General features: G+C 37.9%; 3 protein-coding genes across 5 annotated transcripts; all 3 read left to right on the top strand.

The window, feature by feature from the left end:
• Positions 1–5,011: 5,011 nt before the first annotated feature.
• Positions 5,012–6,030, top strand: LOC116194573 (thymocyte nuclear protein 1). Its single transcript, XM_031523421.1, has one exon. It carries the CDS (start codon positions 5,187–5,189, stop codon positions 5,769–5,771), a length of 585 nt encoding a protein of 194 aa, XP_031379281.1. The 5' UTR covers positions 5,012–5,186; the 3' UTR covers positions 5,772–6,030.
• Positions 6,031–6,612: 582 nt separating this feature from the next.
• LOC116198125 (ribosomal RNA small subunit methyltransferase E) lies at positions 6,613–10,982 on the top strand. Of its 3 annotated transcripts, XR_004155152.1 has the most exons (10): positions 6,613–7,009; positions 7,230–7,303; positions 7,882–8,024; positions 8,156–8,202; positions 8,353–8,461; positions 8,737–8,798; positions 9,076–9,190; positions 9,331–9,499; positions 10,257–10,311; positions 10,519–10,982. XR_004155152.1 is itself a non-coding variant. In XM_031528470.1 (9 exons), exons 2-8 carry the CDS (start codon positions 7,297–7,299, stop codon positions 9,474–9,476), a joined length of 624 nt encoding a protein of 207 aa, XP_031384330.1. In that variant the 5' UTR covers positions 6,613–7,009; positions 7,230–7,296; the 3' UTR covers positions 9,477–9,499; positions 10,257–10,982. The 3 variants fall into 3 exon arrangements, 2 of the variants coding, with proteins under 2 accessions (XP_031384330.1, XP_031384329.1); XM_031528470.1 differs by having other exon boundaries at positions 7,887–8,024; positions 10,257–10,982; XM_031528469.1 differs by having other exon boundaries at positions 10,257–10,982.
• A 1,562-nt stretch (positions 10,983–12,544) lies between these two features.
• On the top strand, positions 12,545–13,275 carry LOC116194305. Its single transcript, XM_031523087.1, has one exon. It carries the CDS (start codon positions 12,710–12,712, stop codon positions 12,917–12,919), a length of 210 nt encoding a protein of 69 aa, XP_031378947.1. The 5' UTR covers positions 12,545–12,709; the 3' UTR covers positions 12,920–13,275.
• Positions 13,276–14,851: the final 1,576 nt, after the last annotated feature.

The following is a 14,851-nucleotide window of genomic DNA, read 5'->3' as shown; positions in this document are numbered from 1 at the left end:
ATATATCTTTATATATGTAGCCTGGTCGATGCATAAAGCACTCATCGCATGCATCTTACGTAATTCATATGGTTTGCTTAGCTCATAAAATATTTATTTATTTCGTTTTTATAAATTTCATTTTGCTAGGTCTTGGAGGAAGTCAGAAAGATTCTATACGACTTTATATTTCATGCAGCATCTGAAATTCCAATCTCCCCACAAATTTATGGTATTCCAAGCAGCAAAAAAAATATATATATTATGGTATAACTAGCTAGGTAGAAAAACCTACTAATTTATCGAAAAACTTCTTTTTAAAAGACTGTTTTGAACATATATTCGTGAATTGATAAAATTCTTCAATTTCTTGAGAAAATATTTAATATTCTTAGAACTCGAGAAGTTTTTTTGCAATATAATTATTAAAAATGATCATAATTTCATTATTGATATTAAATTCTCTAAGCAACAATTACGAGCTCAAATTTGCAAAAAAAGTGGTGCCGTGCATGGCTTATATCCCTCTCCAGTTTTTACATATTATAATAAATTATAATTGATTTGTGATTATTTTTTTAACTTTTTAGATTTTTACGTGTGCATTTGGCATGGTCAACGACGGGCCCTGATCCCAAACAGCTAATGGAGATTCAAAATGTAATTCCTATCTGCTTATATTATTAATTGATCTTTTATATTTATTCCTTCTCGTCAACTTCGAAGGTATTTGTTGAATGGAACAATGAAAATTTTGCTTGAGCATGTGCATTGCAATCAATTATGCTCTCCTGATGTTCCCCCTAAAATAATGATCAATGACAGCCAAATTCGTTTAAATCTGTGTATAGTGTGATCATATATATCACGGTGTCAAATAATATAAGAAAATGTTCATCAGAGAAAAATCAAACAATTTTGCAGACTGATTAACAAAATCGGGAGACAGTGGAGTCTTTGATTTAGTTATTATTTTACATTTTTTAAGCTTTTCTTCCTCCTTTTTTTTTTATTGTGATTGAGATTTTCCATTTTTCTTCACGCATAATTGTTAGACGACCTATTTATTAATATTATTTCTTGTGAATTAAGTCGAAAAACAAAACAGATGTCAGATTAGTTCATGCCAATTTTAAATATATATAGAGATTAAAAGAAGCTCCATTATAACAATTAACACATAAGATAAGAACAAAGAAACACTGTACGAACATGAGAGATCTTACGGGGCATACGGATGACGTTGCTTATGTGCTTGATGATGAACAATCTCAGTGAAAATGGGGGACCACGACAAGAAGGGACAGCATATATGAGTAGGAACCCATTAATATTTTATGACATCCTCCAACTGCAAATTAGAATTTAGAAGTCCATGCACAAATAAGGTTGATGTGATATATTAGTTGTCTACACACAATGGTTATGAATTTGATTCTCTTTTTCTGAATTTTCACTAATATTTGCGATAATTGTTAGTGGGATATTGACAATAAGACATGCATAATAAGACGATACAATTTATATTCCTTTATATAAGATATCGAGTTCGAATTTTATAAATATTGAGTTTTATTCTTTAATAAATTGACTATGCTCAAACTTATACTACTAAAAACATGACATAGGACGATGGTTTTTCGAACCTGGGGTGACTCTTTTTTCCATCACCATAGGGTTCGCGACATTTTCGAAAAACGTTCCCGCTTGTCCAGTCATTTGAAGTCCTTGCGAAGTTTTCTGAAAACTTCGCCCTAGACCCCCCCCTATGGCGACGTTTTTCAGTGCACAGGCCCGAGCGGTTGCGCTCCACATGACGGGAGAATGTGCTCTCCACCTCCCTGTCGAAGAATTCCCCATAGACCTGTGCATTGTGAGAATCAAACTTGAGTTGTCCCCCCGAGCGCCCACGCGTGTTACCATCTATGCTATCCTTCCACATTCGTCGATCTTCTACATTTAATTATATTGATACTTATTAACAAATTTTTATTTCTTTTAATTAGTACATTTTTTATCTTTTAAACACTTTGAATAATTTTTATAAAAAAATAAATTTATATTTGTAGTATCCATCATATATCCTTAAAAGTAGTATTGTATATATTAATATATTGTTTTTACAATCAGTATTCTTGTATATATATTATAATATTACACGTTCATATATATATATATATATATATATATATATATATACCAACAAAAAGTACCTGTAATGTATATATATAATACGTATAATTATAATAATTCTCATTCCCCATTTTGGGGGAATTGGTTCCGATGTTAAGGGGAATGGAATTTCGATTTCCCTCAAACTAAATATTGACAATTAGAATTAAGCATTCTAATTTCGATTCCGAACGTATTTTGACCCAATCGAAGCCTCAACATGTTAAGTCCGTAGATGGCGACAAACGCAAAAATGCATTCTTTCTCCTTAAACCATAAATCATATTGTAAGGAATAAAAAATCTTAATATAACTACAAAATTCGATTGATTTTCTTCAATGTATCTTTCCCACCAACATTATCATGTTACACCCTTCAAGGCATGTGCTTACATGACATATATTTGCCACTTGTTTTAAAAGTTACAGGCATCCAATAAGACTTAAAGTCAATCATTCATTACCGAATGGTTATAATACCTCGGAAGCATTTGAACAAAGTCATCAAGTCAACTCAACCGAAGCACTCGATAATATGAGTAATATGGGAAAAAAAAAAAATACCGAATCCATTCAAAACCTTAACTCAATTTCACGTGTTCAAGCGATCAACCCTCAACCAGTGCAATATCCTCCGTTGCTCGGTTCCGCCAATCTCAATTATCGTATTTTTAACAACTATATAAGCGATTGAGCTTGAGCTTGAACTTGAATGAAATATCAAATATGTTCAAGTGACACAAACTACTCATTACTTATTTGCGATTCGACTCGACTCAAAGCAAATAAAGGGGACATGTGACAACATATTGACGATATGTTGTTAGTAAATTTAATTCGCTCTTTTATATAAGTGATTGAAAACAAAACTTTGCCCTTGATAGCCCGACAACACAAGAATAATTACTTTATCAACTTTCATATTTATTTTCTAGTATCCATCAAATATTCTTAAAAGTAGTATTTTTTATGATCTGTATTCTAGTTATGTGTACATGTATATATGTATTACACGCTCATATATGTTTGTGTGTATGTATGTATATATTATGAATTATTCTAACACCCATTTCGAGGGAATCGATTCGATGTTAAGAGGAATATTCCTCGGGACATAATACTTGAGACAAGCTACTTGTGAAGTACGTCATCGACTGGATTCTCTGCAAAAAGATGGATACGAGTATGGGTATATCCATACTCAAAAAATCGATTGTATTACGTAATACGAACGATTTTTTAAAATTCTTTTAACACACATAATACTTTTTTGGAGCACCGATAGCATGTTGGCAATTTGTCGGTAGATCTAACTAGAGGTCCTACTCATTTATATAAGCTACTATCAACAAGTTACCAGCTTGTTGTCAGTAGCTACCAACTTCTAAAATGCACAAGCAAATGGGTGCCTTATGCGACACTTTTGAAAGGGTTGGCTCGGGTACCTTAGGTGATCCTTCCAAGCGTCGCCCAAGGTACCCCCAATGGTGATGCTTTCAAAACCGTTGTCAAGGACCCTTTTTTATCGACGTTTTAAGAAAGCGTCACCATAAGGTTACCTTAGGTGACGCCTCCATGTGTCTGCAAAAGTACTCTTGGCCGACGATTTTCAAAGCATCGCCATAGACCTCATATATTCAATTTTTTTAAAGCGTCACCATAAATCTCCCCTATGTCGATGTTTTTGGGAAGCATTGCTTTAGACACCCATATGCTGACTTTTTTGTGACAGCAGGTAGGATCTATGGTGACGCTTTTTGAAAGCGTCGCCCAAAGTACATTTGTCGTACCTTTTACGACACTTTTGAAAGCGTCGCCTAAAAAAGGTCGCCCTTGGTACTTTTCCTTGTAGTTTAGTTTAATCGGAGCACATTAGGTCTCGTGATCCATATCCCTATATGATATTTAAACTTATAAACACAAAATACATAGTAATATTTGGGTGAATACAAGATGAGCATCATAATCAACAATGAGTTGGAGTTGACAGTGATGGGTTGAGTTCAAGTTGCACCGTTTTCTAATTGAAGACCTTTGAGTTGTATTCATACTATTATTCATCACAATGATAACGAACTTTGAACATTCTTCAAATATGTATCCGATACATTCAGCATGTAATAATGGGACTTTGAGTGACCATTTGACCTTGGGCACTAAAAAAACTTAGATGGTACATAGCATTAAAATGTTAAGTGGTTGATTTATGGTCCTCGAAATGATTACTGCTTTTACTAGACTTTAGTTATTAGTTGAATGAGCAGATGATTGTTAATGACAAAATTTCAATTATATAAGAAATTGAATCATAGGTATAAAAGGGCGTAGAGTTTCTTAGGATTTTTTTAACAGAAGTAACTTAATAACTGCATTTACGTTTGGTTTCGGAGTAGAATTATTATTAGTTGAGGAAATTTATTGTTTTAAAATAGTTATAATAATTGTTAAGAAAAAATATATGAGATGATTTATTATAAAATTAGAGAAAAATGAAAAAATAATGATATGAGAAATTTTAGTATAAAGGAGTTAGTTATAATAATGGTTAAAAAAAATATGTGAGAGAAATTATTATTAAATTAGAGAAAAAAATATAAAAAAGTAATGATTATATTGTTGAATGAAGGAAAATATAAAGTAGGATTGAGTATAGTAAAATTATTATTTCAAAACCAAATAAAGTCCACATTTTTTGTTATCCTAACCAAATGTAGTCGATTAGCAAGCAAATTTTGTGCAAGCTTCTTTACTCGGAATAATATCGTCTCATTCTACATGAAAACTCTTCATCCAGCTTCGGTTTTCAAATACTTCATATAAGACGAATTTAATCCGATGTAAAGGCTGAGGGAGGAATATGATCAACTCGGAATGACACAAACTCGTTATTGAAATCGAAGCGATTTGTTCCACATAAAGGGGGAAAAAAGAGATTATTTAATGTAATCTTCTATATGTGAATGGAATTTTTTGCTAAGCATAATTATTAACGGGCTGTTATTTGGCGGGAAAATCCTTCTAGTTTCCCGCCATTAATGAACTCCCTACCTAAGCTTCCTCCCTCTTCCCCTCCTCTCCGCCTCCCCAAAACCCAAAATCCTCAGCCCCCAAGCAAAATTCGTCTCCTCCGCGCACCGGCCGGAATGGGCAAGAAGGCCAAGGACAAGCAGTACTGGCTCCTGAAGACCGAGCCCGGGGAGTGGTCGTGGGAGGACCAGGCGGCCAACGGCGGCGCTACCAAGTGGGATGGCGTCCGGAACAGGCAGGCTCAGAACAACCTCAAGGCCATGTCCCTCGACGACCTCTGCTTCTTCTACCACTCCGGCCAGAAGTCCCGCCGCATCGTGGGCGTCGTGACGGTCACCCGCGAGTGGTACCAGGACGCGGAAGTGGGAGGAGGGGCCGTGGACGTGAGGGCGGTGGGGGAGATGAGGCGTCCCGTAGAGTTGGAGGAGCTGAAGCGGGACGAGGGGCTGAGGAAGGGGGGTTTCCAGCTCCTGAAGCAGCCCAGGCTGTCGGTGGTGCCCGTGTTGCCGGAAGTGTGGGAGCGGATCTGCGAGATGGGCGGCGGCTACGAAGGGGACGGGCGGGAGGTCAGCCGCGATGGGGAGGCGGAGTGAAGTGGCCAGTAGCCGCGAAGTCAAAGTGTTTGCTAAAATGCTTAAGGGAGGATGTTTTCTTTTGTGAAATGACGGTGTTGCCCTCGAGGAACTTAGTAGTTTTGTAAATATGCCCTCAATGAAGCGGAGAAATGACTGTCGAATCGTTTGTAATTAGGAAAAAAGGAGGGAGAGGGAAAGGGCCATTCCCTCCAACGATTTTGTTGTTAGGCCCGCTAATGCTTTTTAGTGAATGAACTTTCGTTATCGCTGCAACATATATTCTTTTTTTTTTCCCATAATTTTTTTTGGTAAAATGATACGGTGAAGTTTGTTCATTAAATTACTCAATCGAATAGGATTACGTCGTGAAAAGTTTGAAATAAAACGAAGTAGATTATAATATCTAGAAAGGAAAGGAATTGTAAAAGCGTAGTGTCGAGAAATACTTTTAATACAATACTTACCTAAAATTAGACTAAAATTAAACTTATTAAAATCGAAGGTGAAATCACTTAAAAAACTTCTTAATTTTCACAAGAAAAAAAATATATTGTAATTCGTACTACACTTTCTTTCTCATTCAATTATTTTTCTTAATTTAATCGATATTGTGAAGAAATAGTCCGCCGTAAATGTCAAAGAGCGATAAGGGAAATAAGGCAACTCACATAGATCGATTTAAATTGCTCGACGAAGTAAAATTTCGAGCTCGAGTCACGTGAATGAAGAAAATATATGCCGGAAGAGTTTAATTCCTATTTGGCTGAGTCGGCTCAAACTGGATTAACTGAGGTTCGTTGTATTTCCGGATACCATGGTACTCGTAACATCAAATACTTATCCCAAAAGGGGAAAAAAATACAGAGAGAAAGAAAAGCCATGAAACGACAGCGTTAAGCTCTTTCAGCTTCCGCCCAAAGAAGTTCCATTTCCATAAGTCGGCCGCCGGGGAGCGCGCCGTCACCGTTGCAGGGTTCAACTCCCCGGGAAAATCCGTGCCGCAAGAGCTTCCCGGCCGAGCCCAAGTGGGAGAAAGTACGGAGAAACTGAAATTCAGCTCTAGAATCTCGTGATTCGAGTCTCAGATGCAAGTTCTCCCGCCCATACGGCCTCGTCTGGCAGCTATTGCCGACTGTTGGCGGCGGTTCAGCTCAAGGACGCTCCCAGTTCGAGCATTCTCGAGCTCATCGGATTTATGGGACCAGTCTCGCGGTGGTCTCCCTCGCTTCTTCTCCGAAGTTCTCCCTCGTTCTAAGGCACTCTCTCGCTCTCTGTCTGAGCTTCTCTAGCTGCACTTATATTGAATTCTGGAGATATCTCTTCCTCGTATGATAAGAAAAAAAGTGTTCTTTTTGCTGCATTTTTCTTCTTTATCACTTCACCGGTTCGGTTTATTCCTCTGATTTCATAGTTTCCGACTTGAAAAATCTTCGAGTGAATGTCAATGTGGTTTCTCTTCTTTGGATGAAAATGCAGGGTGGAGTGGTCCGTGTGCAAGGTGATGAGTTCTTTCATATGACCAGAGTCTTAAGATTAACAACAAATGACAGGTAATTCCGGCAGGAATTTTGCTTGATTAGAAGGACTTAAGAATGTGGTTCCTGTGCTTATGACTCCTATTCTTAGTCTTCTCTGGTGCATCTTGTCTGTGTCTGTGTCGCTTCATGAAGATATAGACTTATTCTTGAGTCCTCTTGTTGTCACTTGCAACTCGCCTACTCTTGTACCTACGTCAGAGGATCACTTTGTTGGGGGAGTGCTTGTTTATTATATATTTCTTGATAATTTTGATCCTTGTGTGCCCCCCATTTTAATGGCTGCGTGAGTTGGTTTTTGATCAAATATCATTTGTTTCGTCACTGAGGTAGTTGTTGACCATCAGGGCGCACCCTGTCTCTCATGATTACTTAATAGCTAATCCAGGGTGTTATATGTTTTTCATGGAGTCAATGAGACCTGTTAGGGATCCTTATTTCTTCCCCACCTGATTCCTGTAATTCCAGTAACAACACCTTTCCAAGACCAACGTCAGATTTGTTAATATACTTGGAATGAGTAGACCTAGTGTCAGAGAGGACAATTTCAAGAATAATTTTGTCTCTGAATTTCCTCATGATCCCTATGCAAGGGTAGAGCTCTTCAATGGAAAAGGAGGCTTAGTGAGCGGGTGCATTCAGTGCATTGACCGTGCAGGTGTGGACTTTGTTGCTCTGGAGGACCCAAAATTGGTCAGTCCTCCTAGTCCCCAATGGCATGTAGTTGCTGCTTTAGGTGAGTTATTCCAAGCATTGAGCAGTCAATTTAGTGCTTTAATTTTTTTTAGAAAGTGCACTTTTCAGTGTTACTAACATGCTATGGCACTGATAAATCATTTTATCAATTTGATGATTACCTTTGTCTAGGAACATTAAAGGGTGGTCGAGCTGACTGGCTTGTGGAGAAATGTGCCGTATGTACATGCTAATTAGAATTTTAACTTATTTATTTTGACCTGTAACTCTTCTTTTCTTTTTTTTTTTTTCTGGGTAAGTAAAACTCTTTTCTTTTCTGTTAGTTCAGATTTCTAATTATTTTTCCCCATTCTGTTGGGCTCTCTCAGGAACTTGGGGCTAGTAGCGTAACCGCGCTGTTGACTGAACGATCTCCTTCTATCTCAGAAAATCGAGTCGATAGGTTGGAACGTGTTATCTTGGCTGCGTCAAAGCAATGTAAGTCCAGTTTCGACATTGTCAATGTGCATTCTAGTTGAAGGAACCACCTCTTTCCATCTCAGAAAAACTGACTTGATAGATTGGAATGTGATATCTTGCCTGTTTGTTGGTACATTTCTGCTTTGGGTGGTTGAGTATCAGAATAGTTGATTCATTGCTACTTTATATGTGCTGAAACATATGCTTTTTCCTTTCTGTTTTGTTACATGTGTGGCAGGAGAACTTATATAATTTTTGTTTCTTCATTTGTTTTTTGGCTTCATGGTGAATAGGCCAAAGGCTGCATGAAATGGTAGTACATCCTCCAACAAAAATCAGTGATGTTCTACCTAAAGTGAGTCTTTCATCTCTGTACTGTTAAAGCAACAAATTGCTTCTTCGTTGCAGTTGTTTGAACATCAGTGTAGTTTAAGCTATGTAAGCTATATTCATAGAAGTTAGTGCAGTATGCGAAAGCAATCTGGGAAGCCGAGGATGTGCATTTGAGTCCAGTATGAATGATCAATGGCTGATATATGTGGTTCATGATTTCTTTGTAATTGCATTCTTTTCTTCGCCTTTTTGTTGCTTACCGTCCTTGACTGAGTTGCATCATATCTTCCATTTCATAGGTTTCCCAGTCAAAGCTATCATTTCTGGCCGTTGCAGAAGCCCCTCCTCTTATGAGTGCACTGACTTCATTGGAACTCAAATCTGATGGTCTATTAATAGTCGGACCTGAAGGGGGTTAGTATAAGAACTCATTCTTTACTTTGCCATTGAAGTGTTGCTTTAATAATATTGGAGCTCCTCTTTCATCTTTATGGCTATTTTTTCTGCATATCGGAGCCTGAATATTGCCTTCGGGCACGCTTAAAATTTTGCAGATTTCACCGCGAAAGAATTGAAGCAACTTACAGAAGCAGGGGCCACTGCAATTGGCCTTGGGCCAAATCGCCTTCGTGTAGAAACTGCGACAATTGCACTTTTGGCTGCTCTGATGTTATCGTCTGATGCTCAGCAAACAACATGACTTTGGCTTGATTGCTTTGTCAGGTAGAGGAGAATAACTGTCAGTTTTCAACACTTACAAAAATTGCCTGCTTAGAATGGTGGAAGTGCCTTTGATTGCCTTCCCATGTTTGGCTGAATGTTTGCATTGAGCAGTAACATCTTCACAGTACGCATGTTTCATTGCAAAAAGGTTGGACATTAAACGGCAATCATGGAATGTTGTTTATATATATCTTATCATAAAGTGAAACATATTAACATGACTACTATGCTGGTGGGTAGAGCTTGCTGATACTTTGAAGTGCCAATATTGACATGGGAGCTGTGAAATCGTCAATATCTGTGGCCATGATGATTGATTTTGCACCATAGTAGACCTGCTAGATGAATACCTTCCTTCACTCGGCAACTTTCTTATGTAAAGGTCAAATAGGGTCCAACGCATTTCTCTAAGCTTGGAAGAACCAAAAGATATCAGGCCACGGTTGGACGAAAGCATCATGTAATGAAACCATCACAGAACAGACAGTAGTCATTTTATTGCAGTCCCATTTTGCCTTATTGCCATTTTGTCAAAAGTGGCATCAGTATTCCACTCAAAGTACGACTTCACACGTCCTTTTCTTTTGCTGGAATTCTTTTCAACACCCAACAGTCTTTGAAGTCTATCATTAGCAATGTATATATAATGATGATAAGAATCTATATGGAGTCATCTCTTTCACCGACTTCATTAGTCAGCTTTGGCATACGGATTCTGATAGTCTTTGTCTCTGAATCTTCTGTGTGAACTTTGCAGCTGTCCGGTTTCGTTGATGAACTTGGCTTTGCCTCCTTCCGCATAACCGACTCCGGTATGCATTCTCTACTTCTACTGTTCGATACTGATGCAAGTTCCTCTACTGAGTACAATCCCCTCTCATCATTCGACATATTATCCGTGCTTTCACATCGACCTCACCCGTGTCTGAGATTATTTAACGGCCTCGCAGCACTAATCTTATGGAATGGAACGGAAACAACACGAACAATCTCTCATGCGTGTTTGTGTTGACTTTTAGGTGCAAATGTCAAAGCAGAATTTTCTGCGGTGGGCTGTTGCTTTGTTCCTCGGAGGAAAATAGACTCCAATTTTGTCATTTTTCCTTCTTCTGGCTTAGAAAATTTGATGTTGTTCGTAATATAACCTGTTAGGTTAGAGAAGGTCCTGATAGTCAACTTGTTGGACCATGAGAAAGTCGACTACGTACGGGATAATCTCACCATAAACTTCACTGTAGGGATTACGGGACTGCACATGTCTCGAGAAGTAGTTAGACGTGTGTACGGTATGAAATTTGGTGATTGAAGGGAAGTCGCAAGCAGTTACACGTGGCTAAACAAACGGGTCAAAGTTAGGTTTTGCCATTCATGCCGTGAGTGTAAATGCTGCTTTCGCCATTGATGCTAACTGATTGGGTTCACTTCGACTGGCACAATTCCATATCTATTGAGTATTTTCGGTGCGATGAAGCAGCTTAGGCTCGATGACTGTTCCAAACCTCGACTTAAATGTACTGACGCCTTCGCCTTTAGGAATATTGCTGATTCATTGATTTCCTGAAGTTGGGATCGGACATCCCAAAGCGGGTGAACTACTTGAGCCGTTTCTCATCTAATGTTCGAATAAGTTGTTCTCACGGTCTGAGGGGTTATAGACTTCCATGGGACTCTGAAGAAATGAAAAATCGATGTCCTCCTGATACACAAACCTGCCTGCCACATAAATAAACAGAATCGTACACGCCGAACTTATCGATTTATTGTGAAGAAAGATCTATGAGCCAAACTTAATTAGGCTTGATTTCGTGTGACTACCAGAATAGAGTAGTGTGGAATTGGGCATCAAATCAATCCATGCAAGGGTTTGTTTGCATCACCCGGAAGAATGCACGCAGACAGAAAAATTACCGTCATGTGAACTCATCGAAGATCCATCAGCTGAATGTCGTGTGAGAATAAATAACGCTCTAAATGGCCTACTCGGACCGGAGGGAAAGGGAAAGGGACGGCAGAAGACGATTACGCACATTGAAGTCCTGCGTACTTTTCTTGTTTCGCATCCACACGGCTACTCCCCTGTCAATAAACTCATGTAGTCCTTAATTAAAACCAAGATTTCGGGTTGGAGATTATTGCACCTGCGGAAGAGCAACGACTGCGTGCTGATTAAAAAATGACAGAGACAATGCCATTACGGCCCGAGTATCATAAAAACGACCCCGCATATGCAGGGACGCACCTCTTCAGCATTTAAAATGCAATCTGTATGGGCAAATCCAGCATTGAATGTTTCCATGGAAAAAAAAATGTAAATCTAACACTCGTATGCTTCATATTTTGCTCATAATTAATTATGTGGCGCGTCCCACATGCTCCAAACTTAACTGAAGGGCAACCCACACATCTGACAATTCCAGCAATCTGGAAATAATTAACTAATTAATTAATTTAAAATAATTTGATTTTGAACACAAGTTATATATGTACAAAAATGAGAATTTAATTAATTAATTAATTAATGACTAGTCAGCCCGAGTAACAATAAGTTGATGAAACTCCGGTCAAGAGAGAACTGAGAGCATGACTCGCACCGGCCAATCCAATTTTCAGCTGTCTAATTACCAAAGAGCCCTCAACCTCTTGCACGATTTACACTACTCACGGAGATGACCCATTCATAGGACCAATGCATTTATCTACGAGTTATGATCGGGTTGACAAACAGAGTTTCGTATGGGCGGATTTGACCTTTTGTATATGAGTGTTTGATGCTCACTAGAAATTTCGTGGTCAAAATCAAATCAATACCTAAGCGAAAATTGAACACGTGACGTGGTTATCGAAAATTATAAAAAATAAAAATAAAAAAATGTCAACTTCTTGGCGATAATGTGGCATGATGCAGTATCCAGGAAAGGATAGGTCCAAACTGCTCATAGTCAACGGAAAAAAAAGTATGCGTTTCGCTGGTGGTGGAGTCGTAATTTTGCCCAAACTCCGGGGGTTATTATCGATGAATACCTTATTTAAAAAGAGTCACTGAAACTGAGAAAGTGCAGAAGTGAGGTTATGTCTCTCGGTAAAACTAGTCAGCCCCTAAGAACTCCCATATGGGACGCCGCCCCACCAGCACTAGATTGACAATATCTATTGACACTTGATATTGAGATCGGGATCGGGATCGATATCGATACCAAGACGCAGTCTTCAATGGCGAATCCAGCGATTGAGAGCTTGGTGGAGTCGATAAAGTCAAAGGTGAGGGCGTTGAAGAAGAAGACCAAGAGCGGCAGTAAGCCGTACGTTAAGATGGCCAAAAGCTCGAGCGTGAAGGTGGAGATCCGCAGCCGCAAGGCCCGCAAGCTCATCGACAAGACCCTCAAGGCCGCCGACCAACCCGGCAAGCATAGCCTCTCTTGATCATCCACTTACCATCCAGTTCGCCTTTCTTGCACTGGTCTCTCTTGCTTTTCTCTTCTTGTTAGGGTAGATTTTGCATATACATGCCCGCTTTTTTCATCGCAGCATCGACATCGATCGTGATGGGAATGTAAATTCTCGCAAATATATATTCGAAGAAAGCTATGTAAAGGTGTGCTTGTTTGTGTTGCGAATATGTGCATCTGATGATTTCAGCTGAAAGAATTGAGAAACTTCAGTTGGATATGTTCATCATGAAAAATTTCAGCCAAACGGGTTATCTTATAGACATTGTATATATGAGATGCCGAATCAATAAAAGTACGCCGACAAATTAAATAAGGCTCTTTGTTCGACTTTGATTGTGATTTACCATTCACAGTGGAGAGTCCCATAGGTGTCTGACCTTAGATATGTTTCTTTTCGTTAATTATTATGAAATTTTGTTAACTCATTTTCGATTTTAATTCAAACTCGTGGCAAGGAAAGACTTCCATCATCCATGGCTCTCTCTCTCTCTCTCTCTGCATGTACGACACTGTATTTTATTTTCTATATTCAAAGCATGCTTTCGCATCTTCCAATTTCGATGGTGAGATTAATTTCAAACTATAATATAAAAATGGGTTCAAATTGAAATAGAGAAAAATACATATGTACGGCCTAGGAAAAATGGGTTACTGAATGAGGGTGGAAAAGAGTTGCAGATGGAACAAAAAGTCAAAGAAAAATTTATTAAGGTTTTGGAGATAGAGAACGTATAGCCAAGCCATTAATGGTGGGGTTTTGTCTGGTGGGCAAGGAGGAGATTTGAAAGCAGTTGGAGATTAATTGAAAATGTGACTGGATTGAATCGATTCAATTTGAAATACATATCCATCCGAGAACGCAAGAAATTATTCCTGTGACTTTAGAAAACACACGGTGATACCAACAATCTAGAAGGAGTGCACGAATTTGAATTTCAAAAAATACACTTGTTGAGACATAAAATAATATTTAATGTTTCATTTATGGAATTATTATAGTAATGTCTCACACAATTTTACTACAGAGAATACATGATGATGTAATAAGCCAGATTATAAAAGATTTTCCTAAGGCATTTAATATAAGATATTCCATGTAGATTACTGGAAGTTTGATTTTAAATTTTCTGAGCCCACTAAATTATCATGTTTGGTTGAAATACGGTAATAATATATAATACCAATTTTTTTTTTTTACCAAACATGGTATAATGAATATTGCTAGTAATTTTAAAAACGAGAATCTATCTTAATGTGAATTTAGATTATTAGTTAGTAAATATTAAATGGCAATGCACCAAACACAGAGGTTGACGGGGGAGCAAAGATCTGTGATCTTCGTGTGATTATGGTTTGAAATTACGTAGGCCGATATATTTTAGATAAAGTCCTAATCGGAAATATGTTCATTTTGTAGAGATTCTGAATAAAATAAGGCAGTCCATAAACAATTGAAAAAGATAACATGATAGGAACCCAAAAGAAGTATGAAACCAAATTTGTTATCTATTCAGCTAAAGAAAGGAGTATATGTGAAACCGAATCTCCAATTATTCAATCATTTTTTGTCGGTTCGTAGGAACATTTTGTCTCTATTTTGACATCACCAGTGATGGCAGAATCAATTCGCAGTTGCCTTCGTTAGGCATCTCTTTCGTATTACCAGGCAAATGATTAAAAAGCATCATGACTTCATGCTAATTTAACTCGTATATTTAAATTTCACTGAAGTATCCGATAGAATCATCTTAATTTTGAAAACCAAGTGACGTGAGTATATATTTCATTATTCATAACTCATTCCATCTGTTAAAGAATTCGAAGTCGATAACTTGATATGGATGATAAATTTTTTTTTTTTTTTTTTTTTTAATTTCTTCCATCGTTCTCATCTATCATTCGC

The sequence above is a fragment of the Punica granatum genome, chromosome 2 (assembly GCF_007655135.1).
Source record: "Punica granatum isolate Tunisia-2019 chromosome 2, ASM765513v2, whole genome shotgun sequence".
NCBI lineage: Eukaryota > Viridiplantae > Streptophyta > Magnoliopsida > Myrtales > Lythraceae > Punica > Punica granatum.
The sequence above is the reverse complement of the archived record's forward strand: the minus strand, read 5'-3'. Positions and strand labels throughout refer to the sequence as shown.